This window comes from Macaca mulatta, chromosome 11 (genome assembly GCF_049350105.2).
Source record: "Macaca mulatta isolate MMU2019108-1 chromosome 11, T2T-MMU8v2.0, whole genome shotgun sequence".
Lineage (NCBI taxonomy): Eukaryota > Metazoa > Chordata > Mammalia > Primates > Cercopithecidae > Macaca > Macaca mulatta.
Genome location: NC_133416.1, coordinates 10,332,001 through 10,358,917, shown reverse-complemented (window position 1 = coordinate 10,358,917; position 26,917 = coordinate 10,332,001). Strand labels below are relative to the sequence as shown.

General features: G+C 43.7%; 1 protein-coding gene across 1 annotated transcript; it reads left to right on the top strand.

The window, feature by feature from the left end:
• The first annotated feature begins 16,370 nt into the window (after nt 1–16,370).
• On the top strand, nt 16,371–26,485 carry GABARAPL1 (GABA type A receptor associated protein like 1). The gene is given in 4 exon segments (NM_001260686.1): nt 16,371–16,654; nt 21,463–21,541; nt 23,832–23,950; nt 25,145–26,485. Coding segments are annotated over 4 exon segments (354 nt in total). The 5' UTR covers nt 16,371–16,564; the 3' UTR covers nt 25,211–26,485.
• The last annotated feature ends 432 nt before the right edge of the window (nt 26,486–26,917 follow it).

Sequence of the window (26,917 nt, the reverse complement as noted above, 5' to 3'; positions counted from 1 at the left end):
TGCACCAAGCAATTCGGTAACTGAACTTGAAGACAATGATGGGTGACTTAACGTTTTATTTGCAGGAAAGCTCCATTATGTAAAGAAAGATACCCTGATGAAAGTTTGAGGTCTTAGCTGAAATGTGAGGAAGGCAGATCTTAATCCTGACTAGGAGAATATTGTAAAAAATCCTAGTTAAAAATGGGGAGCTTGCTGGGTGCAGTAGCTCATGCCTGTAATCCCAGCACTTTGGGATGCCGAGGCGGGCGGATCACCTGAGGTCAGGAGTTCGAGACCAGAGTGGCCAACATAGTGAAACCCTGTCTCTAGTAAAAATACAAAAATTAGCCAGGCATGGTGGCACATGCCTGTAATCCCAGATACTCAGAAGGCTGAGGCAGGAGAATCCCTTGAATCCAGTAGATAGAGGTTGATGTGATCCGAGCTCACACCACTGCACTCCAGCCTGGGTGGCAGAGCAAGACTCTGTCTCAAAAAAAAAAAAAAAAAAAAAAAAAAGATGATGATGGGCATGAAAAGGAACATTGAGGTGGTGGTAAAATGATGTTTTTTTTTTTTTAACAGAATTCTAAGCTGTGCTCAATTGAAAAAACAAAAGTAACAAAGTGGTTAAAAACATGATTTTTAACACAATTGTTCTCTAGGTCTCTCCTATAATTTTAAGCAGAGGAAATGCACTGGCCCCTCTTTCTCAGTTCAAATAACATAAATATGCACAAACCCTCTGAGCCAGGCAGCTCCAATCTGCGGTCTTTTCAACTTACTGTCAAGGGTGATTACACTGGACAAAAAAACCACATCCTCTATCATTTTTTTTTTTTTTTTTTTTTTTGAGACAGAGTCTCGCCGTGTCACCCAGGCTGAAGTACAGTGGCATGATCTTCGCTCACTGCAGCCTCCGCCTACTGGGTTCAAGTGATTCTCCTGCCTCAACCTCCCAAGTAGCTGGGACTACAGGCGTGCACCACCACACCCTGCTAATTTTTTTTTTTTGTATTTTCAGTAGAGATGGGTTTTGTCATGTTGGCCAGGCTGCTATCAAACTCCTGGCCTCAAGCAATCCACCCGCCTCAGCCTCCCAAAGTGCTGGGATTAGAGGCATGAGCCACCATGCCCAGCCTTCCTATCACTTTTTACTTGTGAGGACTAAGCTCTGATTTTTTAATCTTACCCTAATTCCTATCTAAGGGGTCTGGGGAGTCATGCCCTAGTAACCATAAATTCTCATCAGATGGATTTTATTTAACCCTGTATATCATGACTTACTTTCCCATCTGACTCTGGCATGACATGTGACAAAGAAGAAAGTCAAAATATTTTACCCCAAAACATGGTTCTTTGCCACATTTTGAAATGGCCCTGCAAAGCTGTCCTTTGTGGGGGGAATATTTGCATCCATAAAGAATCTCAGCTGGCTGCAGTGGCTCATGCTTGTAATCTCAGCACTTTGGGAGGCTGAGGCAGGCAGATCAACTGAGGTCAGGAGTTCGAGACCAGCCTGGCCTACATGGTTAAATCTGTCTCTACCAAAAATACAAAAATTAGCCCGGAGTGGTAGCATGCACCTGTAATCCCAGCTACTTGGGAGGCTGAGGCAGGAGAATTGCTTGAACCCAGGAGGCAGAGGTTACAGTGCACCAAGATTGTGCCATTGCACTCCAGCTTGGGCAAAAAGATAGAAATTCCGTCTCAAAAATCATCATCATCATCATCATCATCATCATCTCTATTAACATAGCTAGATCTTTTCTTCCTGGCCCTCCCAATCCTAAAGAGATTAACTAAGAGTCTGGCACTTTTTTTTTTTTTTTTTTTTTTTTTGAGACGGAGTCTCGCTCTGTCACCCAGGCTGGAGTGCAGTGGCCGGATTTCAGCTCACTGCAAGCTCCGCCTCCCGGGTTCACGCCATTCTCCTGCCTCAGCCTCCCGAGTAGCTGGGACTACAGGCGCCCGCCACCTCGCCCGGCTAGTTTTTTGTATTTTTTAGTAGAGACGGGGTTTCACCGGGTTAGCCAGGATGGTCTCGATCTCCTGACCTTGTGATCCGCCCGTCTCGGCCTCCCAAAGTGCTGGGATTACAGGCTTGAGCCACCGCGCCCGGCCTAGCACCTTTTAAATATCTGAATAGGAAATCCTTGTCATCTATTGTCTCTAAGGACAGCCACTATAAGACTTCAAAAGAACCTTGGTCTCTACAATCTTTTATTTTAACCTGAACACTTCCTTTCTATGGATCCCAGGTCTTTAGACAAACTCAACAAATTGTCAACCAGAAAAAATGTTTAAATGTAAAATGTTTAAATTTGCCTGGAAGCCCACCCCCCCCGCCCCGGCCTGGAAGCCTGCACCCCGCCCGCTTTAAGTTGCCCCACCTTTCTGGACCAAACCAAGATATTACTTAAATGTATTTGATGGATGTCTCATGCCTCCCTAAAATCTATAAAACCAAGCTGTACTCCGACCACCTTGGGCACATGTTCTCAGGACCTCCTGAGGGCTGTGTCATGGGCCATGGTCACTCATATTTGTCTCAGCATAAACATCTTCAAATATTTTAGAGTTTGACTCTTTTCGTCAACTCTTGCTAAAACCAAAACTCTTGGAGTCAGGGCTGTGTCCAGTGTGTTGTCAATTTCTGAAAGAAGGTGTTGATACGTGCATAGCAGGAGGAAGTGACCCTGACAACACAAAACTCCTAATCTGTGCGGGAAACCTGAAAGATGAACCTATATTAAATTTACACAAGGACAAACAAACTGTTCTTCAGTGGGGAGGCTGGGTCTGACACATTCTATGGCTGTGATGACTAGTTGTCGGTGGTTTACAGGCAAATACAACAGTATAGAGTGCTTTGCAGTAGCCTGTTTTCCCTCCAAGTCTAGCTCAGGAACTGCAGCATCAGTTCTAATTGAGTTGGCCTTGTAGGTATGGCTATAAGATCTTTATTTTATTTTATTTATTTTTTATTTTTATTTTTTTGAGACAGAGTTTCGCTCTTGTTGCCTAGGCTGGAGTGCAATGGCGCAATATTGGTTCACTGCAACCTCTGCCTCCCAGGTTCAAGCGATTCTCTTGTCTCAGCCTCCCAAGTAGCTGGGATTACGGGCATGTGCCACCACGCCCGGCTAATTTTGTATTTTTAGTAGAGATGGGGTTTCTCCACGTTGGTCAGGCTGGTCTCAAACTCCCGACCTCAGGTAATCTGCCTGCCTCGGCCTCCCAAAGTGCTGGGATTATAGGAGTGAGCCACCGTGCCGGCCCAGCTTTGCGATCTTTATCAGTCTTTATCAGTTAATTAGCATTTACTTGCATTTACTTGCATATGAGAGTACGGAAATAAAGCAGAAACAGGAATTGTTTAACAAATTTAAGTGGCAGGAGATTGAAATGGCAAACTCTGGGGAAGGTAGGTTTTGTTTTCTTTTCCTTGGGTAAAGTAGCTTGGCTGGAAGGTAACAAAGAGGTCAGGGCAGGATATCTGCCCTTGAGCAAGCCAACTGGGAAAATGATTTCAGTGATTTATGGATTGTCTAAGATACATGGAGAGTTCAACTGTGGAAAATATGTGACATGCTGTCACTGAGTAGTGGTGGCCAATGTCCTTCCACTGGCATCTCCACCTTGGTTAACCCAGAATTGTGCTATTTCTCGCCCCAGGGTGCCTCACAACTTTAGAAGTCTGGGAAGGGTACTATGAAAGTAAGCAGTGTAGGGCCGGGCGTGGTGGCTCATGCCTGTAATCCCAGCACTTTGGGAGGCTGAGGCAGGAGGATCACAAGGTCAGGAGATCGAGACCATCCTGGCCAAGATGGTGAAACCCCATCTCTACTAAAAATACAAAAACTAGCTGGGCCTAGTAGCATGTGCCTGTAGTACCGGCTACTCGGGAGGCTGAGGCAGGAGAATCGCTTGAACCCGGGAGGCGGAGGTTGCAGTGAGCCGAGATCGCGCCACTGTACTCCAGCCTGGGCGACAGAACAAGACTCCGTCTCAAAAAAAAAAAAGTAAACAGTGTTGAAATTTAAAGGATATTTGAATTTTAAACATTAATTACATGGTATAATGGCATTTTCTGTTTATAAGAAAAGATATAAAAAATTACAATGTGAATCATGGAGACTGGTGAAAATTCCAGGAGTGATGTGACAGGAATTAATCTGGAAGACAGGTTGGTTTCTTTTTATGGAAGGCATTAAATGTGAGCTTGAGCAGTTTGGACTTTATCCTGCAGTCGATGAAAGCCATCACAAGTTCTTGAAGAGGAAAAAGGGATAATGTAACTTTTAAGATGCTTTGGTTGTCACTAAAAAATGAAAAAGAGAAGTAAAATACAGGAGACAGGGTGACCATTACGGCTAAGGAGCTACCCTAAAGGCAATCTCTTTAATTTCTATGATAAAATCTTACTTATGGACAAAGTTATGAAATAAGGCAGACTCAGTTAACGCCTCTTCTCTCTCAGCCTCCGAGTACCAAACCTTAAATTGTTTCTGTTACCCTTTGGTTCTTGCTATTCCTGTTTGATAAATGATACCAGTGCTACAAGTATCTAGACTTTTCTTTAATTCCGACTTTGTGTATCAAACTTGCCTATACAGGATCTCTCTTGTGTGCTCTTCTCTTACACTATAGTTAGGACCTGCTCTCCCCTCCAATATTAATACTAATTACCATAAATGATAAAGTTGAGTACTATCCTCTCTCTCCCAAAGAGTTGTAACTTCAAACTCAGTAAATACCTAAGTTGATAAATGCAAATCCAATTCAGTGAGAACAAAAGTTGATTAAGAGGATGGGTATGGTGGCTCACATCTGTAATCCTAGCACTTTGGGAGGCCAAGGCGGGTGGATCACCTGAGGTCAGGCTTTCAAGACCAGCCTGGCCAACATGGTGAAACTCCCATCTCTACTAAAAATATAAAATTAGCCAGGCGTGGAGGCGCTTGCCTGTAATTCCAGCTACTTGCTCGCCTGTAATCCCAGCTACTTGGGAGGCTGAGGCAGGAGAATCACTTGAATCTGGGAGGTGGAAGTTGCAATGAGCTGAGATTGCACCACTGCACTCCAGCCTGGGCAAAAAGAGCAAAAGTGTATCTCAAAAAAAAAAAAACAAAAAAAAAACTCCTGACCTCAGGTGATCTGCCTGCCTCAGCCTCCCAAAATGCTGGGATTACAGGCATGAGCCACTGTGCCTAGATCCTTTTATTTTTTAATTTATGTTTTATTTTTTTAAATTAAATCTATGTATCCTTACAGATTGAAAATTCAAACAGCCCCGCAAGGCTTGTGAAGAAAAATAGCACCTTCCCACCACACACATATTTTCTACTCCCTACTTTTTAGCTGGTATTTTTAGGCCTACAGTTCTTCAAATACTATACATATGTTGCTATTCTTGATTTTTATTTTTGGTTTGGAAACCATCTATTGACTTGCCATTATAAAAGATGAAAATGAGGCTCTTTTTTTACCACCACCTCCACCTTTGCTAGCATCACACATCTGAATATTTCTCACACCCTCCTATCATCCAAATATGATGATATCTTAATTTTGATTAGATCAGTATAATTAGAAACAAGAAAGGGAGCATTAATGGTTAAGAGCCTGATACTGGGCTTTAAGGGTAAAAATTGTAGCTCTGCTCTTTACTCCCTGTCCAATCTTGCTGTAGTCACCTAATCTTTCTAGCTTCAATTTCCTCAACTGTAAAATGATGAAAAATGAGTACACCTACATTATATTATATGAGGACTATGGGAGTTGATATATATATTCATATATAATAACATATTTAAAACATGCACATTAATATACTAATATGTATTAATCACTTTCATTATCTTATAGATTATCTTTCATCTCTCATCATCTCTTTCTAAAAGGAAAATTATGCTTCCTTAATCCCACATCCTTTTCTTTCTTGGTTTATTTTCTCATTGTGGGGGTTCTTACTGAAAACAAGAACATTAAAAGTAAATTTTGGGGACTGGGCAAGGTGGCTCACGCCTGTAATCCTAACACTTTGGGAGGCAGAGGCGGGTGGATCACCTGAGGTCAGGAGTTTGAAACCAACCTGGCCAACATGGTGAAACCCCGTCTCTATTAAAAATACAAAAAAATTAGCCAGTGTGGTGGCACATGCCTGTAATTCCTGCTACTTGGGAGGCTGAGGCAGGAGAATTGCTTGAACTCAGGAGGTGGAGGTTGCAGTGAGCCAAAATCGTGCCATTGCTCTCCAGCCTGGGCGACAGAGCGAGACCCAGTCTCAAAAAAAAGGTGAATTTTGGGAAAGTTTCCATGTCTAAGAATGTCTTGAGCTTCCCCCACACTTAAACAATACTATAGCTTGTTATAAAATTCTCGGAAGAAAATAATTTCCCTTAAAAATTAAAGGCATAGGTCTTTAAATAAAAGCTGATCTCCTCTTCTGTCATCTCTCTGAGACTCCTATTATTTGAATGGCGAATTTCTAACATTTCACCTCTTTAAACAAATCTGACCTCCCTCCCCTGTTGCTTCTCTGTGATTCCTCGTATTTGAATGTGGGACTTCTAATTTACCTTCCCTGCCCCCTTTTCTTTTTTTTTCTTTGGTCTTACTGCTTTACTTTCTAGGACATTTCCTTTAACTTTCTTCTAATATTTCTCCTGAATTTTTTCTTCTCATACTTTCAATTTTTAAGATTTTTTTTCTCTAAATGTTATTTGGCTGCAGCTGTTTTTGTTTCATGGAAGCAATCTTTCCTCTTCTTTTTCCGAGGATGTTAATGATACAATTTTTTGGTGTTTCTATCTCCCTGAGTAATCTTTAATTTTCTTCAAATTGTTTTTCTCTTACTGAGTCATATTGGACCTTTCCTTCAAATCCCTGGAGATTTTTGACTACTTGCTGTCTTCTTATATTTGAAAGCAGGATGCTACAAAAGCTCATTTGAAATTCTGCATGCACAGCCCGGTGCGGTGGCTCACGCCTGTAATCCCAGCACTTTGGGAGGCCGAGGCAGGCAGATCACTTGAGGTCAGGAGTTGGAGACCACCCTGGTCAACATGGTGAGACCCTGTCTCTACTAAAAATACAAAAATTAGCTCGGTGTGGTGGTGAGCTCCTGTAATCCCAGCTACTCGGGAGGCTGGGGCACAAGAATCGCTTGAACTGGGGAGGCAGAGGTTGCAGTGAGCCGAGATCGCGCCACTGCACTCCAGCCTGGGCAACAGAGCGATACTCTGTCTCAAAAAAAAAAAAAAAAGAAAGAAAGAAAGAAAGAAACTCTACATGCATGCAAACAACCTTGTAGAATTCTACATGCATCCAACCATGGTCTTCTACTGGGCAGGTTGTCGGCTGGGTTGAGTAACTGGAACAGACTCGAAGGAAGAAGGTTGGGGATTTAGGAGTCAGTATGGAAGTTCTCACTTAATATTCCTGTTTTCAGTACGCTGTCTTCTACGGAGCCCTTTTCCTCTAGCTTTTCCAATTCATAGACTCTTTGTTTCTTCTCTATAAAGAATAAATCTCAAGACTATATGGGGATGGGAGAGAAGAAATTACATGGCTATATAGGGCTAAGGAGATAACTTGGTAGTAAAAATGCCTGTGCCTTTCTAAATCATCTAATGAGTAGGCTACTTTAGACTTTTCTTACTGCCAACTTCAGATTCCGTTCCTTAAGTCTACTTTGTAAGTTATTTATCATTTGTTAGCCTTCTTTCTAGAGTTTAAAATTGATTCCTACTTCCCCCTTTTCTCTGATGTAGTGAGGTAGTTTGTTTTGAAATGGAGTCTCACTCTGTCACCCAGGTTGGAGTGCAGTGGCGTGATCTCAGCTCACTGCAACCTCTGCCTCCTGGGTTCAAGCGATTCTCCTGCCTCAGCCTCCCTAATAGCTGGGACTACAAGCACACGCCACCATGCCTGGGTAATTTTCGTATTTTTAGTAGAGGTGGGGTTTCACTATGTTGGCCAGGCTGGTCTTGAACTTCTGACCTCAGGTGATCTGCCAGCCTCAGCCTCTCAGAGTGCCAGGAGTACAGGCATGAGCCACCGCACCTGGCCTGATTTTGTGAGTTTTTTACTTCTTTTTTTCTTTATAGTCTATCTTTATTTCCTAGAGCTGCTGTAACATAGCACCACAAACTAGATGGCTCAAACAACAGAAATGTATTGTCTCACTGTTCCAGAGGCTGAAAGGCTGATATTAAAGTGTCAGCAGAGTGAGGTTCTTCTGAGGACTGGGAGGAAGAATCTGTTCCATGCCTGTCTCCCAGCTTCTAGTATCCTCAGGTGTTCTTTGGGCTGTGGATGACGTTCTTCCTGTGTCTTCACATCCTCTTTCCTTTATTCATGCCTGTTTTTGTGTCCAAATTTCCCCCCTTTTATAAGAACACCAGTCATATTGACTACAATCCACTCGAAAGATCTAATCTTAATTTAATCATCTGTAAATACCTTGTTTCCAAATGAGGACGCAGTCACTGATAATGGAAGTTAAAGCTTCAACATCTTTTTGGACGACACGATTCAACCCATTACACAGTTGTTTTAGCGCCGCCTCAGGAGACAGCAAAGCCAAAAATACCTTTTCATTCCACCGTCTTAAATTAGAAGTCTATCCTTTGCTCCTTTCATGATGCTATATATTGCGTATTTTGAGTCTTTGTGTCATGAGTTATCCAAGGCCCTGACAACATAAAAACAATATATGCTGTTTTTGCATTCTTTTATGAGGTAGTCAGTCAGGGAGGACACAAAAGGAGACAGAGGAGACTCAGGAAAACATTTTCTGACAAGTAATTTTTGTTTACTTGTGAGTAACAAAGCTTACTCACAAGTTGCAGAGACAGCAGTCACAGCATGCCATACAGGTCACACATCAGAAAGACACCAGGGAGGTCAGGGGAAAGAAGACAGGAGCGAGGGTAAGGTTTAGGTCAAAGCGTTCAATGGGGTTGCCATAGGAAAAACAGGAAAGGGACGGGTAAACAATTTAGTTTGAAATACTTCTATGGGCTCTAAACCACAAAGGTTGTCCCTGGTTGCCTGGTAACTGGTCCTCCTATGATTAAGGCAGAGAAATGTTGCCTCCTGGAATATACAGGTTGGATATAGGAGGTATAGCTCTAGATTGGTGAGTTTGTATATCAAAGGCATGTTCTCAGCTGAGCCCTTGCTATCTCTACGAACTGGTTAGCTCTGGTAAAGACAGTCTCTCCCCAGCCAGAATTTTTTTTTTTTTTTAAATGTCAAACACCATAATATACAGAAAATAAGAAAAACTATCTCTCTCTCGCTACTGGAAGAGACTATCTGAAACTAGGAACCTGGATGCCATTAGAACTCCCCCAAACTCTGTATGTATCTCTATCTCTCTCTATCCCTGTCATATACCTTGCCTCTCTGAGTGTTATCTTTATCTATCTCATTTATCTGGTGACTGCTTGAGACCAAAACAATAGCAGCCCCTGATCTCGTATCATCCACTATGGTCTGAATGTGTGTATCATCTCCAAATTTGTACATGGAAATCCTAACCCATAAGATGATATTATTAGGAGGTGAGGCCTTTGGTAGGTGATTAAGTCATGAGACTGGAACCCTCATAAATGGATTAGTGCCGTTATAAAAGAGGCCTGAGGCAGAACCCTCTTTCTTTCCTTCTGCTATGTGAGGTTGGAGTGAGAAGACAGCTGTCTATGAGGAAGCGGGCCCGTACCAGTTAATCAGCTGGCACCTTGATCTTGGACTTTCCAGTCTCCTGAACTGTGAGAAATGAATCTCTGTTGTTCATAAACCACCCAGTCTGTGTATTTTGTTATAGCAGCTGGAATGGACTAAGATATTATCTAAACTTCATCATCAAAGAAGAAGGGGCTTCTTTAGTTCATATGCAAGAAATTCTAAGGAAAAATTCGGATTAATCTTATGGTCAAGGCAGTGAGATTTTATGATTGGTGGGTTCCACTAGAACCATGTGGTGTCAATGTAAAAAGAGTAGTTACCTCTGAAACCATACATACATCCCACCCCCCGCCAAAAAAAAAAAACAAGGAGATGTCATGGGCGTCATGTTTTTTGTTTGTTTGTTTGTTTGTTTGAGACACAGTTTTGCTCTTGTTGCCCAAGCTGGAGTTCAATGGCACGATCTCAGCTCACTGCAACCTCCACCTCCCAGTTCAAGCGATTCTCCTATCTCAGCGTCTCGAGTAGCTGGGATTATAGGTGCGAGCCACCACGCCTGGCTAACTTTTTGTATTTTCAGTAGAAACAAGGTTTCACCATATTAGCTAGACTGGTCTCGAACTCCTGACCTCAGGTGATCTGCCCACCTCAGCCTCCTAAAGTGTTGGGAGATTACAGGTGTGAGCCACCACACCCAGCTGGCATCACGTTATCTAATGAACAATGCATCATTATACGTGCTATGACAAAGATAAGCACACAATGCTTTGCAAGTGCCTAGAAGGAATTCAGAACTCAGGTAAAGAAGATCAAAAGTATCCTAGAGAAGACGATGTCTGAACTAAACCCTGAACGTTTTATAGAAACTAATCAGAAAAAAAAAGGAAGAAAATATTTTCACAGGAAGGAGGCTTTGAATATCCAGTGGTCTGAAACAATAGCAATACAGGGAAAATAATTTAGTATGCCTGAAACATAGAGTGCAATAATAGGAAATGGCTATATATGAGGCTCAAGAGAGAAACAATAGCCTGATTGTGAGTACTCTATTTCCCTTGTAAAGAATTTGAACTATCTCCCAAAGATTGCAGAGAACGCTGACCACTGAATGATATCAACAAGAGAAATGACACAATGAAATATAGTTTTATTACATTTAGTCTGGCATCAATGAGCTCTCTTTTTCCTAGAAGTGGGAAGGACAGGACTGAACACTATTTACTAATGTGTTTGAGTAATAGTGCTGTTTTTTCTTTCTTTTTTTTTTTTTTTGAGATGGAGTTTCGCTCTTGTTGCCCAGGCTGGAACGCAATGCTGCGATCTTGGCTGACTACAGCCTCTGACTCCCAGGTTCAAGTGATTCTCCTGCCTCAGCCTCCCAAGTAGCTTGGATGACAGGTGTGTGCCACCACGCCTGACTAATTTTGTATTTTTAGTAGAGATGGGGTTTCTCCGCGTTGGTCAGGCTGGTCTCGAACTCCTGACCTCAGGTGATCTGCTGGCCTTGGCCTCTCAAAGTGCTGGGGTTACAGGCGTGAGCCACCACGCCTGGCCCAATAGTGGTGATTTTGAAGCATATTCTCAGATTCTCCAATACTTCCTCCAGGTAGAAGTGGAGTCTGTAGCACCTTCCTTTGAATCTGAGCAGAACTTTGTGACTGCCTTGAGAAATAGAATGAGGCAGAAGTGTCCCTTTGAAACTAAAATGACTAGATTACAGGAGGCCATGTGCTTTCTGCTGACTTCTTTTGGCAAATTTGCCCAGAGAGCCCCTAGGCACCATGAAAGAAGTCTAGCTAGCTTGCAGACACTATGGGAAGAGACCCATGGTGAGATCCTACAGAGAAAGAGGCGGCTGAGGAACGCCAATTGTTTGAGTCTTCCCAGTCCAACTACCAAAACTGCTAGTGAAGAAGCTTTCCAAGAAGACGCTATCACCAGTCACTAACTAAAACCAAAGCTGAGCCCCATTACTTCAGATTTGTGAGCAAAATAGATGATGCTATTATTTTAAGCCATTCTTTTGAGGTGGTTTGCTATATAGTAACAGATAATCAGAGCTAAGCCAAAATGTTTAAAAAATGAAGATTAAACTAAGGTAGTGGCAGCTGCAATGAAGCAATGTGAGCACACAATTATTAAGGAGGAAGATCCACTCATGTATAGTTCAGGGGCAGGAAATATTTTCCTAGTCTTGGAGTCAGCCAGGCACATCCTGGTGGTGTTTGACACTTGATTTGTGGATGGCAGCTTACTAAAAAATTCAAATTAAGTAATAAAATTCCTTATTTAAATTCCAAGTTTAGCAAGCAAATTTTGAAAATGGCTGTGAATAACTAAACCTCTAGCTATTGTATTTCTCATTGGAGACCAATGCACTAAAATTCTGGTTTCATATATCAATTTAAAAGTGATAATATAAGAGACCCTGGGCCTGGTGCAGTGGCGCCTCCCAAAAGTGGAATCCCAGCACTTTGGGAGGCCGAGGCGGGTGGATCACCTGAGGTCGGGGGTTCGAGACCAGCCTGACCAACATGGCGAAACTTCATGTCTACTAAAAATACAAAATTAGCTGGTGTGGTGGCACATGTCTGCAATCCCAGCTGCTTGGGAGGCTGAGGCAGGAGAATCACTTGAACCTAGGAGGTGGAGGTTGCAATTAGCCAAAGGGCAAAACAGTGAAACCCCATGTCCACACACACACATACACACACACACACACACACACACACACAGAGACCCTAAATCAAATCAGACCTATCTTTATGGTAAATTCCACCTGTTTTCAGATTCAAATGCTTGATTGGGGGAGATAAAAAGCATGTTTGGGGCAATTGAGGAAATATAAATATAAGCTCTGTATTAGATAATGGAAAATATTAGTGGTTTTTAAGGTGTAATAACCATTGTGGTTATGGAGGAACATGTTCTTATTCTCAGGGGGGATATAATTTGTATATTGTGGTGGTGTTATGTTTCTAATTTACTTTTTTTTTGAGACGGAGTCTCGCTCTGTCACCCAGGCTAGAGTGCAGTGGCACAATCTCGACTCACTGCAAGCTCCGCCTCCCGGGTTCAAGTGATTATCTTGCCTCAGCTTCCTCAGTAGCTGGGACAACAGGCACCCACGGCCACACCCGGCTAATTTTTTGTATTTTTAATAGAGAAGGAGTTTCACAGCGTTAGCCAGGATGGTCTTGATCTCTTGACCTCGTGATCCGCCCGCCTTGGCCTCCCAAAGTACTGGGATTACAGGCGTGAGCCACCATGCCTGGCCTCTAATTTACTTTCAAATGGAAAAAAATCTAGGTGAAGGCTATATTGGTGTTTATCATACTATTTTTCAAAACTCTCTACATGTTTAAAAATGTTCATAAAAGACTGAAAAAACTTCTAACCCTTGAAATCATTTAAAAAAGTGCAAGAAACGTTGAAAAGATATTTGAGAAAATGTGAGCTTTTTAATGTAGTATTTTGGTTTTGGTTAAATAAGACATTTTGAAATATTTTACTTGATTGTGTTAATTTAAAATTTACTTCTTTAGGCTGGATTACACCTGTAATCCCAGCACTTTGGGAGGCTGAGGAGGGTGGATCACTTGAGGTCAGGAGTTCAAGACCAACCTGGCCAACATGGTGAAACCCCCATCTCTACCTAAAAATACAAAGATTAGCCTGGGGTGGTGGTGTGCGCCTGTAGTCCCAACTATTTGGGAGGCTGAGGCAGGAGAATCGCTTGAATCCGTGAGGAGGAGGTTTCAGTCCGGGGAGATCATGCCACTGCACTCCAGCCTGGCAACAGAGCGACATTCTGTCTCAAAAATAAATAAATAAAAATGTAAAAACACACCCACAAAATAAAAGCAACTAAGTTTCATTACTGGCACAAGAAAATGAATCATATAGTCCCACTTCTTCATGTTATTTTTCTCCATGGCATCTTTCAGTCTTTATGTATGAAAATCCATGAGGGCAGGGCGCGTTGGCTCGCGCCTGTAACCCTAGCACTTTAGGATGCCGAGATGGGCGAATCACCTGAGGTCAGGAGTTCGAGACCAGCCTGGCTAGCATGGCGAAAGCCCGTCTGTACTAAAAATACAAAAAAATTAGCTGGGCGTGATGGCGGGCGCCTTGTAATCCCAGCTACTCAGGAGGATGAGGCAGGAGAAAATTGCTTGAACCCGGGAGATGGAGGTTGCAGAGAGCCTAGATGGAGCCATTGCACTCCAGCCTGGGGGACAAGAGAGAAACTCTGTATCAAACAAATAAATAAAATAAATAAAGAAAATCCATGAGTTATTGTATCACATTATATGTTTATAATTTTTAGGTCTTATTTTCAAATTGAAAATAGTTTAATTTTCAGTTGCTCATTTTAGGTTTTTTTGTTTGTTTTGGTTTTTTTCTGAGATGGAGTCTCGCTCTGTCGCCCAGGATGGAGTGCAGTAGCGCGATCTTGACTCACTGCAAGCTCCACCTCCTGAGTTCACACCATTCTCCTGCCTCAGCCTCCCCAATAGCTGGGACTACAGGCGCCCGCCACCACGTCTGGCTAATTTTTTTGTATTTTTTAGTAGAGACGGGGTTTCACTGTGTTAGCCAGGATGATGTCGATCTCCTGACTTTGTGATCCACCCACCTCGGCCTCCCAAAGTGCTGGGATTGCCGGCTTGAGCCACCCCGCCTGGCCTCATTTTAGTTTTGATGCAAATATAGCTAAACCCTCCCTGGTTCTCCCTCCCGGGTTCAAGCGATTCTCCTGCCTCAGCCTCCGGAGTAGCTGGGACTACAGGCATGCGCCGCCACGCTCAGCTAATTTTCTTTCCTTTTTCTTTTTTTTTTTTTTTTTTTGTATATTAGTAGAGACGGGGTTTCACCATGTTGGCCAGGATGGTCTCTATCTCTTGACCTCGTGATCCATCCACCTCGGCCTCCCAAAGTGCTGGGATTACAGACTGAGTCAACGCGTCTGGCCTATTTTTATTTACTTACTCTTTTTGAGACAGAGTCTCGCTCTGTCTCCCAGGCTGGAGTGCAGTGGGCGATCTCAGCTCACTGCAGCCACTGCCTCCGGGGTTCAAGCGATTCTCCTGCCTCAGCCTCCACAGTAGCTGAGACTATAGGAGCGCACCACCATGACTGGTTAATTTTTGTATTTTTTGTAGAGACAGGGTTTTGCCCTGTTACCCAAGCTGGTCTTGAACTCCTTAACTCAAGCGATCCTCGGCCGGGGCCTCCCAAGGTGCTGGGAGAACAGACGTGAGCCACCGCGCCTGTCCCCTTGTGGGTGTTTTTAAAATTAGAGACACTGAGACCCCGACTGAAGAAGATAGGCCATGGGGCTGCTGTTGTCTAATATTTCTCAGAACTCACCCGGCTTGTATGGGCAACGCAGCCCGTTTTCACTCTTCTTTTTCTTTGCAATCTCCACGGTCCTCCGTGTCGCTGCCTACCGTACTGGTTGGAAGGTCTTTATTCTTTGACTCTAGGTGGGGAAAGCGAGAACGAGGCTTCGCCGCACCTGCCGCAATGCCCAATCTTCCACTGGCATTCCAGGCAGCGCTTTCCAGCCACGTGAGGGATACCTAACCACTGGAACTAAATAAGATGTGGGGGAAGAATTGAGGTCATCACCTAAATTGCTTGATACTCTCTTTTCCAGAAGACAAGCCTCCTTTCTGAGTTAATGGCAGAAAGTGAATCACTTCTTTCTTTCTTTTCTTTTTCTTTAAGACGGTGTTTCGCTCTTGTCGCCCAGGCTGTAGTGCGATGCCGCGATCTTGGCTCACCGCAACCTCCGCTTCCCGGGTTAGAGCGATTCTCCTGCCTCAGCCTCCAGAGTAGCTGGGATTACAGGCATGGGCCACCACGCCCAGCTAATTTTGTATTTTTAGTAGAGACGGGGTTTCTCCATGTTGGTCAGGCTGGTCTCGAACTCCTAACTTCAGGTGATCCCCCTGCCTCGGCCTCCCAAAGTGCTGGGATTACAGGCATGAGCCACCGCGTCCGGCTAGAAAGTGAATCATTTCTGTATTTGATTGTACGTGAAGCCCTCCGTAGTCCTGACTGACATCACGTCTCCTTTGGACCTTGATTACACTCCGCGTCCTTCATCTGACTCCTCTCTTCAGATTCCTGAGTCACGCTCTGTTTATGTTGCTGTTCAGGAGCGAACTGCGGCGCGGCCCAAACACTGTGACGCCAGCGCGGGAGGAGGGCCGCGGGAGGGGCAGCGGAAAGCGCAGAGGGCACGGTGCAAGCACGGGACAGCTCTGCATTGGCCAAAGGGATCCCAGGAGGCCTGGGCCTCTTTTCCCCTGAGGCTGGATCCCAACCAGCAGGAAAAGGATTTTCGCCTTTTGTATTTGTTTTGGGGCCAAACCAAGAAAAACAGTGGAGGGGGAATAAAACATGTTTAAAATTGTTTTTGTCTTAAAACCGTCTTTCACAGTCACAAAATAAAACACAACTAGAATGTTTTGATGTTTGCAATGACATCGATTTTGAAAAACGTTAGCCAGAAAGGAAACGCAGTTAAGACAGCACTCGGCCGCCCCCTGCCCTCGGCGCCTGGGGGGCGGGGCGGGGCGCGCAGGGTGACGTCACAGCCCGACGCGCCACCCAACTGTTTTTGTGCTCCCAGCTCCAGCGAAAAGCCGCCGGTGTTTCTCCACCTGGCTCTCCTCTATCTCCGGGCAGGCTCACCCGAGATCCCCCCCACACCGAACCCCCTCTGCACGCTCGGCCCAGCGCTGTTGCCCCGGGAGCGGACGTTTCTGTAGCTATTTGAGCACACCTTGACGTCGGCGGAGGGAGCTGGACAGGGCCAGCAGCGAAGGAGGCAGGCCCCGCGCGGGGAATCTCGGAAGCCCTGCGGTGCATCATGAAGTTCCAGTACAAGGAGGACCATCCCTTTGAGTATCGGAAAAAGGAAGGAGAAAAGATCCGGAAGAAATATCCGGACAGGGTCCCCGTGAGTGTAGAGGAGCGGGGGGATGGGAGGGGAAGGGCCCGCGGGGGCGGGGGCTGGGAGTCGAGATGGCTTCCCTGGGGCGCCCAGGCGACTCTGGGGAAGGGAGGTGCCGATAATTAGTTAATCCTGAACGCCCTTCAGTGCCCGAGCCAATGGACGTCCAGACTGCGGAGCTTTTAAAACCACATATGCCTGGGGCCTGAACCCCACTTCAGGGCTGACGGTGTTTTTGGGGCCGAGCTGCCATCTTCAGTGACTCAGCAACCCACACGGTCTCAGCAATACTGAGACCCTGTGTGGGTTGAGGTGCGCAAAATAGCGCCCCTGTGTGCGAGAGTGGTTAGATCAGGGCCGTGGATTGGCTCCCTTTAAGAACGCGGGGACACTGTGCTGTGCGGTGAGGTTTGCGCAAACCCGGTCGATTTCTGCCTTGGCTGGTTCTCCTTTAATGAAGTTGACTTTGGCTGTCATATCATTGGGCTTGGGAGGAAAAGGTTCAGAAGCTATTCGGTTCTTTTCTTGCATGACAGGGGGGTAGGGGAGCACAAGACAGTCCGGGCCTGAAAAACAAGGTCACGTTCTCTGCGCAACAGCCCTCTTGCCTCATCGTTCTAGGCTCCGGGAAATGTGTAGGGACAGCCAGCCTCCCCCGGTATTGATTTCTGATCACCTGGCACCTGCACGCGATAAGGCAGGACTGAGACGTTTTTTCTGTGTTTTGGACACCGGCTTAAGTAGTTAAAACTAGCGCAGGTAGTGAGTAGGAACAGAGAAGAAACATTAGGTGTCTTTCAGCATCCGGGCGTTTTCCCCATTACCCCCTCCCCCGTCCCTTGCCTGGTGTTTCTCTAATGTGGGCTGCGCAGCCGAATTGGAGGGCAGAGTATGACTTTTAAGTGGTAAAGGGACCAGCAGCTGTTGGATTTTGGAAATGGAGGAGCAGAGATTTTTAAAATTGTGCTCTTTATCTTCAGGTAGGAACATCAGGATTACATGTCACATCATGGTAAAATAATTGCTGTTATCTGATGTCTTATCTTGATTCGCAGCCACTCTGGGTTTCTTCTCTAATCCTTACCTAACGTTCGTGGTTTTATAGCTACCAGAAGCCAGCAGGGCCTTAGCCCAGCAGTAGAAACCTCTTGTACCCCTTTTCCTTTAAAAAAAAAAAAAAAGTCATTAGGGCTCTTCCATTCCTCAGGAATTACCAAAGGGTTTTCAGTTTATAGAGGGGTGAGCTAATCCCTTACTCGGTAAAGGATCCTTTACAAAATACTTTGCTGGTTTCTGGACCTTGGATACCTGAAAATTTTGCCGAGTTCTGGTGATACCAATCTTTAGAGCAATGATATTTAAAAAATACAGTCATATTTTACTAATAGTTTACAGTAGCAGTATAAGTACTCAGTCTGTAATCATTCGCTTAATCTTTACACGATTATAATCCCCGTTCTACAGACGGAGTATTCAAAGCACAAAGAAATGCGGTAACTTCCTAAAGGTTTCACATTGCTGATCTGTGTTTGAGCCGGAATTCTAACCCTGTCTGACGGACTGTGGAGCTCTCGGAGACCTTAACCTCCGTGTCATACTGTTTCTCAGTTTCTAATATAGTTGTTATTAACCAGAATTAATGACGTGCTGTGGACTTCACACTGTTAAGTATTGGAAATAGATAAATACTTATGTGTATTCTGAATATTTCAGTGCATTCTGTTCTTTTCATGCTCATAGTTTGGTGTTAAATGTTTTACTCCTGTGATAATTTTTAAGCCATTAAGACTGTCACTCAGATTTCAGCTTCCCTAGGGTTATGTTTTAACCAGCGCTGAGCTGCTCCCAAGGTGCTCAGTCTGTGACCTTCTTTCTAGTTATGACGCAGGTTCCTTGATTTGGTTCTAGTTCTGGGAATTCACTGCATCCTTGGGCAGAACTTTTAATCTTGCTGTGCTAGATAGAGTGCCTTGTTTACAGAAAAGAGGGTTAGAGTAGTGGTTCCTAAAGCCCATTCCAGCTTGACCATTGGTGTTATTCAAGCAGTGGTGTATCCTGACTGCTCGCATAACCAGAGTTTAGTCCCACCAATATTTCTTCAGAGCTAACAGTTGAAGAGGTATGCTTGTGCCTTCAGAGAGGAGGGGTTGGTGGGATCTTGAAATTATCTTCAAAGACACAACATATCAAAAAGACTGCTAGAAACAGATTGTCTATTTTAAAAATTCATAGCTCTATTGAGTATTAGTCACATTTTACAAATGAGGAAAACTGAGACCCAAAGAGGCAAAGCATCTAGCCCAGGGTCTACCATAGTGAGGAGTAGAGTTGGGATTCCTGGAAATTTAACCTTGGTTCTGGGAAACCAATCCTTTAATAATTACCCCTCCCCCTTTTCTTCCTCTCCAAACCCCTGCCTTCCCTCCAGGTATTGCGGTCTGCTTTATCACTTTCTTTTTCTGTCTTCCTTTGTGGTTTTTCTCTCTTACTGCTAGGTCTCAGAGTTCCTTTGGGGCACAGTGCTAGCCTCTTTCTGCCTTTTCCTTTTAATTCCTGGCTTACATTACCCTATTTCAGTTTTTATTTTTAAATTTAAAATGTGATCATGTCCCTCTGGTCTTCCTGATTCAGGATTTTTTCTACAAGAACATAAGTTTTTGTTTTTTTAAACTAATTTTAATCTGTTCCTTTTAATTTAAAAGGTTCAAACTCCCCCCCCAAGTTAATTATGTTAGATAATTCTTTATAATTTATGAAGCATTTTCATGTAAACTTTTATTTATTACTCACATTCACATGATATTAATAGCATGACTTTGTTAAAGATGTGTTAGAAAGTTTTCAGGCTGGGCACGGTGGCTGACACCTGTAATCCCTGTACTTAGGGAGGCTGAGGCAGGTGGAGCACTTGAGGTCAGGAGTGCGAAACCAGCCTGGCATCATGGTGAAACCCCATCACTACTAAAAAATACAAAAATTAGCCGGGCGTGGTAGTATGCGCCTGTAATCCCTGCTACTCCTGAGGCTGAGGCAGGAGAATCGCTTGAACCCGGGAGGTGGAGGTTGCACTGCACTCCAGCCTGGGGGACAAATGTGACTCTGGACCTCAAAAAAAAAAGTCACTGGAATACTGAAGCTGAGAGAGAGGTTACGTGACCTGTTGAAGATCACACAACCACTAGAAGTACTTGTACAGTGTTTTTTTTCCTGCAACTTCACTTTTTTTTCTGCATTTCCCCTATCTTCTAACTAAAATGACTATATTTTCTTTTCTTTTTTTTTTTGAAACCAAGTTTTGCTCTTGTTGCCCAGGCTGGAGTGTAGTGGCCCGATCTTGGCTCACCGCAACCTCCACCTCCCAGGTTCATGCGATTCTCCTGCCTCAGCCTTCCTGAGTAGCTGGGATTACAGACATGTGGCACCACACCCTGCTAATTTTGTATTTTTAGTAGAGATGGGGTTTCTCCATGTTGGTCAGGCTGGTCTCGAACTCCTGACCTCAGGTGATCTGCCTGCCTCAGACTCCCAGAGTGCTGGGATTGCAGGCGTGAGTCATTGTGCCCAGCAGTGATTATATTTTCTAAACTAAAAGTCTAAAGCTCATGATTTTACAATAGATATTTTCTATTTGGTAAGTTTTAGTGTATAAAAAAAACTTTTAAATTGGTATATATCTAGTACAGAAATACATGATTTTTATACAACTTGAACTATATATATGTAGTTCAATATAATGTAGACAGAAATCCCTTAAAAGCCTAACAATCTAAAGCCTAAAGCTTGTGATTTTACAATAGATACTTTCTGTTTGGGAAGTTTTAGTGTATAAATAAACTTTTATATTTTTATAGATCTAGTACAAAAATACATGATCTTTATACAACTTGAAGTATTATAGAAGTATATAATGTGGACATTGAAAATCCTTTAAAGTTCTAACATAATCAATATCTATTAATGGCTTGTACTGACATCGTATTATAGGATGTCATTGTCAGACTTGTTTTAACACTGTTTCTTTTCCATTTAATAGCGTTTGAACAATCTTTACAGTTCTTGGAAATTGTGACAAAGTATAAGATTCAAACCACATTATTGGTACCTTTAATAAATCGTATTTATAAGAAATAATAACTTATAGGTGATCAGGATCGTATGAGAAAACACAGTTTTCTTGATGCTCTAATTAAATACCAGAAGGTGGCCAGGCACGGTGGCTCACATCTGTAATCCCAGCACTTTGGGAGGCCAAGGCTGGCAGATCACTTGAAGTCAGGAGTTCGAGACCAGCCTGCCCAACATGGTGAAACCACATCTCTATTAAAAATACAAATACTTAGCCAGGTATGGTGGTGTGTGCCTGTAATCCCAGTTACTCAGGAGGCTGAGGCAGGAGAATTGCTTGAACCCGGGAGGTGGAGGTTGCAGTGAGCTGAGATGGAGCCACTGTACTCCAGCCTTGGCGACAGCGAGACTTCATCTCAAAGATAAATAATAAATAAATAAATACCAGTAGGTATATGTCCTATAGTAGATCTTACGGATAACCTGTAATTACTTAAAATCAAAGTTCTTTTTACTTTTCATCATGTACAATCTCTAGTTTATTTTTATTTTAGTAATGCAGCTATAACCTCACTAAGGAAGCCCATTTTTTTTCATATAATTTTATCAGGGGTGGGGGGATAAGAAATGCAACAGGTGTCCTGGACAGATTCATTTCCAGTAGTAACTAGGGAACTCTAGGGTGTGGAAGGAAAAATACTAGATTGCCTTCTGTAGTTTTCATTCCTACTCTCCTCCTCTCCTTCCAGGTGATTGTAGAGAAGGCTCCAAAAGCCAGGGTGCCTGATCTGGACAAGAGGAAGTACCTAGTGCCCTCTGACCTTACCGGTAATGCTCTTTGCCTCCCCTGACCCTTCCTCCCCTGACAGAGCTCTCCAGATCCTTATTATATGCATGAGATTGTGAGATTGAGAGGCAGTGCATACTTGAAAGAAGTAAGCGGGATGCCCCAGAGTTATCTGATTAAAAAATGACTCAGGCTGGGCACAGTGGCTCACACCTGTAATCCCAGCACTTTGGGAGGCTGAGGCGGGCGGATCATGAGGTCAGGAGATCGAGACCATCCTGGCTAATGGGGAAATCCGTCTCTCCTAAAAAAAATACAAAAAATAAACTGGGCTTGGTGGTGGGTGCCTTGTAGTCCCAGCTACTTGGGAGGCTGAGGCAGGAGAACGGTGTGAACCCAGGAGGTGGAGCTTGCAGTGAGCCGAGATCACGCCATTGCATTCCAGCCTGGGTGACAGAGTGAGACTCTGTCTCAAAAAAAAAAGAAGAAAGACTCAGTAGTTCTTTCCCATCACCATGTCTTGTTGGATTTTGACACAGCAAAGCATAAGACATTGAAAGAAAGGATCAGAAGCCCATTATTTAAACCCCTTTTATTTTTATTTTGTTTAATTAATTAATTTATTATTATTATTATTTTTGAGATGGAGTTTGGCTCTTGTAGCCCCGGCTGGAGTGCAGTGGTGTGATCTCAGTTCACTGCACCCTCCCATCTCCTGGGTTCAAGTGATTCTCCTGCCTCAGCCTGCCAAGTAGCTGGGATTGCAGGCACCTGCCACCACGCCTGGCTGATTTTTTTTGTATTTTTAGTAGAGACAGGGTTTCACCATGTTGGCCAGGCTGGTCTTGAACTGCTGACCTCAGGTGATCCACCTGCCTTGGCCTCCCAAAGTGCTGGGATTACAGGTGCGAGCCACCGTGCTGGGCCTAAACCAATTTTAAAATTCAGCTTTGGCTGGGTATGGTGGCTCACACCTGTAATCCCAGCCCTTTGGGAGGCCAAGGCCGGTGGATCATTTGAGGTCAGGAGTTCAAGACCAGCCTGGCCAACATGGTGAAAACCCATCCCTACTAAAAATACAAAAAAATTAGCCAGACCTGGTGGCAGGTGCCTCTAATCCCAGCTGCTTGGGAGGCTGAGGCAGGAGAATCACTTGAGCCTGGGAGGCAGAGGTTGCTATGAGCTGAGATCGTGCCACTGCACTCCAGTCTCAGTGACAGAGTGAGACCCTGTCTCAAAAAAATAAAATTTAGCTTTGTGGCCGGACATGGGGCTCATGCCTGTAATCCCAACACCTTGGGAGGCGGAAGTGGGCAGATCACCTGAGGTCAGGAGTTTGAGACCAGACTGGCAAACATGGTGAAACCCTGTCTTCATTAAAAATACAGAAATTAGCTGGATGTGGTGACGGGCGCCTGTAATCTCAGCTACTTAGGAGGCTGAGGCTGGAGAATTGCTTGAACCTTAGAGGCAGAGATTGCAGTGAGCCGATATTGTGCCACTGCGCTCCAGCCTGGGTGACACGGTGACGCTCCGCCTCAAAAAAAAAAAAAAAAAAAAATTCAGCTTTGTTAATTGTGATGTCAATTTGTTCCAAAAAGAAAACCAGTCTGGTTTCTTGAGAGGATTATGCTTTAGAGTTTCCTGATTACATCTTCTTAAGCTACATTTTTTAAAAAATAAGTTTTGTAGATTTTGTTTGGGATTATAAGACATATATTCAGTCTTCATCTTGAGCCTTAATGGAATACACACTGCATCCAGGAGACACTGGAAAGATTTTGTTGATTTGCTTCAGAGTTAACAGGTTTGAATATCAGCCATCTAGAAAGTTTTCAGTATTCTCAGGTAAAGGCAAAGCACTGAACCTTATTTAATGCCCCAACACTGAGTTGAGTGACTGTGCTAAGATGACCAGTGTCCAGTGGACCCCTTTCATTGCTAAGCTTTTCTTAGGGTGGGTCTGGGGATGGAAAGTGTTTCAAGTCGGGTTTAGACAATGATGGGAATGTTTTGGTCTGGATGCACGTGGTATTCCTTCAGCGTAGTCCTCAGGCTTTGAGTGGATATGCTAACATGAGGTCTGAGATTGAATAAGAGAGGAAAGGAGGAATAAAGTCCACTATGGCATATCAGGGACTGTACGGGCTTCTGAGTTTCCCTTTTTATTTTGAAAGCTCCAGGATAGTATTTGGCTCTTCTCAGGTGGTATATAAAACTGGTACTGACTCTAAGGGGAAAAAATGCAACTGAATTTTTTTCCAGGACTTACCATTCTACTAATTCCTTGTTTTCTTCCTTTCTTGTCTGCCTTTTTCTTCCATCATCCAGTTGGCCAGTTCTACTTCTTAATCCGGAAGAGAATCCACCTGAGACCTGAGGACGCCTTATTCTTCTTTGTCAACAACACTATCCCTCCCACCAGTGCTACCATGGGCCAACTGTATGAGGTAATGGTTCTAGCCGAACAATACTGGATGCCGTCCAGGGCAGTCTGGCATCCTCTAGCTCTTGTTCTAGTATATGTTGATAACACAACTGAGAAGTGGGGCAGAAGGTGTTATTTATCCGGATCCTCGTAAGGCTCTGAGAGATTAGATACCACTTGTTTTTCAGGGATTAGGCACTCTACTAGATTTAATCCTTTTGAAATCTCTTCTCAGTCTTGTCTGACTATAGTGTTTAATGTGGGATTGTTTATTGAAACAGCAGGAAGTGACTCCTGATAGCAAAAGTTCCAAAGCATCAGCCCATCGCAGTTCCTGCTCTTCTTGTTGGTAGTCTGTAATTTGTAATGCATTCAGAATCCAGTTCATTATTTTACTCCCATTTAGCAACAGATTGAGAAAGCACATAATAGTAAAGCCAGCTTCTAACTCTGAGGCCAGCCTCCGCTACAGTCAGCTTCCTCTGTGAACTCTGAAGTTTTGGCTTGAGACAAACACATTGATCTAAACAGAGGGAAACTTCTTCTTAGAACAAAACGAAAACTGTGAAACAGATTCCACATTATCTGGGCACAATGAATCAGATCAAATGAAATATAAAATTAAGGCAAAGTCTGTAAATGGATTCATTTGTCTTAACAGATAAACTGAGGAGGAATAATTTTTATGTGGTTTTGTTTAATTGGAAGTGTCAGAATTTGGAGAAACTATAGTAAAGGACTTTATTATTACTAAAAATATAACCTAGGATTGTAACTATTATTTTTTGCAGTATTTTGCATAAGATGCTTCCTTCTCATTATGCCCTATTAATGGATTACATAAATTTATAATAATCTTGAATCTAACTTTTATTGCATAGCATATATTCCCTGTTAGTATCTGCCCCTTATATATCCCATCTGTGGTATCTATGTTCCCCTTGCTAGGACTGAGCTCTTTAAGAGTGAGTACTGTGCCCCAGTCATCTTCATATCCCTGATACCTATGTGTAATATGTTTTCAGTGAAGGATTTTTGTTTGTGAACTCAGAGCTCAAAGTGTAATTCCAACCACATCTCCTGATTCTTTGCTCCCCTTTTAGATGGGGATGAACGATACCTTCCATACCTGCTTTACAAGCTTGTGTGAGGCTTAGCATCTTAGAGCTAATGAATGAATATGTTTTCTAAACTGTTGTCTTATCTCTTCCCCTAGGACAATCATGAGGAAGACTATTTTCTGTATGTGGCCTACAGTGATGAGAGTGTCTATGGGAAATGAGTGGTTGGAAGCCCAGCAGATGGGAGCACCTGGACTTGGGGGTAGGGGAGGGGTGTGCGTGCGACTTGGGGAAAGAGGGTGACTCCCACCGCGAGGAGACAGAAGGTGAAGACATCTAGAAACATTACACCGCACACACCGTCATCATATTTTCACATGCTCAATTGATATTTTTTGCTGCTTCCTCGGCCCAGGGAGAAAGCATGTCAGGACAGAGCTGTTGGATTGGCTTTGGTAGAGGGATACGGATGATGTAATTTCACAGCATTCCTGAGATTTAATTTTTGTGCAGTTTCATAGAAGGGTCAGGAGGTGGACAAGTTGGGGCCAGAGATGATGGTAGTCCAGCAGCAACTCCCTGTGCTCCCTTCTCTTTGGGCAGCGATTCTATTTTTGACATTTGCACAGGACAGGTAGGGAAAGGGGACTTGTGGTAGTGGACCATACCTGGGGACCAAAAGAGACCCACTGTAATTGATGCATTGTGGCCCCTGTTCTTTCCTGTCTCACACTTCTTTTCTCCCATCCCAGCTGCAGTCTCACTCAAACATCACAGTACCACCCCAGGGGTGGCAGTAGACCACAACCCAGAAATTTAGACAGCGATCTCTTACCTTTGGAAAATAGGGGTTAGACATAAAGGTGGTTATGATTAAGAAGATTGTTTTGTTATTAAATAGCATTAAACTGGAATTGACAAGACTATTGAGCATCTCTGTCTAACCTGTTCTTTCTCTCTGGTGCCCCTTATCTCACCCCTACCTTGGAATTTAAGTCTCAGGCATTTCCAGTTGTAGACTAAAACCACTCTTAGCATCTCCTCTAGTATTTTCCATGTATCAGGACAGAGATGTCTTATGTAGGGAGGGAGCAAGTGTGAAGTAAGGTAATTATATACACCTCTCATTCAGGATTCTTGCTCCCATGCTGCTGTCCCTTCAGGCTCACACGCACAGGAATGCTATGTGATGGCCAGCTGCTTCCCTCCTTGGTTATCATCCACTGCAGCTGCTAGTTAGAAAGGTTTGGAGGGATGACTTTTAGTAAATCATGGGGATTTTATTGATTTATTTTCACTTTTGGGGTTTTGTGGGGTGGGAGTGGGGAGCAGGAATTGCACTCAGACATGACATTTCAATTCATCTCTGCTAATGAAAAGGGTCCTTCCTCTTGGGGGAAATCTTTGTGTCAGTTCTGTCAGCTGCAAGTTCTTGTATAATGAAGTCAATGCCATCAGGCCAAGGAAATAAAATAATTGCTTACCTTAAAAATCCACTGAGTTCAGCAATGTTGTCTTTATTTTGTGTGTATTAGAATAGATGATATGTGGACTCTGAACAAAAGAACTAAGTGGGGAAAGCTGTTCATGACGAATGTTCACATATGGTCAGACCCATATATGTTTACTCAGGTCTTTAGTGAGCAGGAGTTGCTGTTCAAGGGTGAATGTTACGCTGGGGCAGTGTGCCTGCTGCGTTGGAGGGGTGTGTGTGTGTGTGTGTGTGTGTATGTGATTTTCTCCTCCAAAGATAAGTGCATTGTCACTGTTCTATGTGTTTCTGAAAGCTGAAGGTGGAAGACTGCCTACGTGGAGTGTAAGGGGTGGGCTGTGCTAATTACAAATGCAGATGTCTAGGCCATCGCCCAGATTTAGCTGACTCAGAATCTCAGCGTAGGTGTCTAATTTTTAACAAGCTCATATGACTG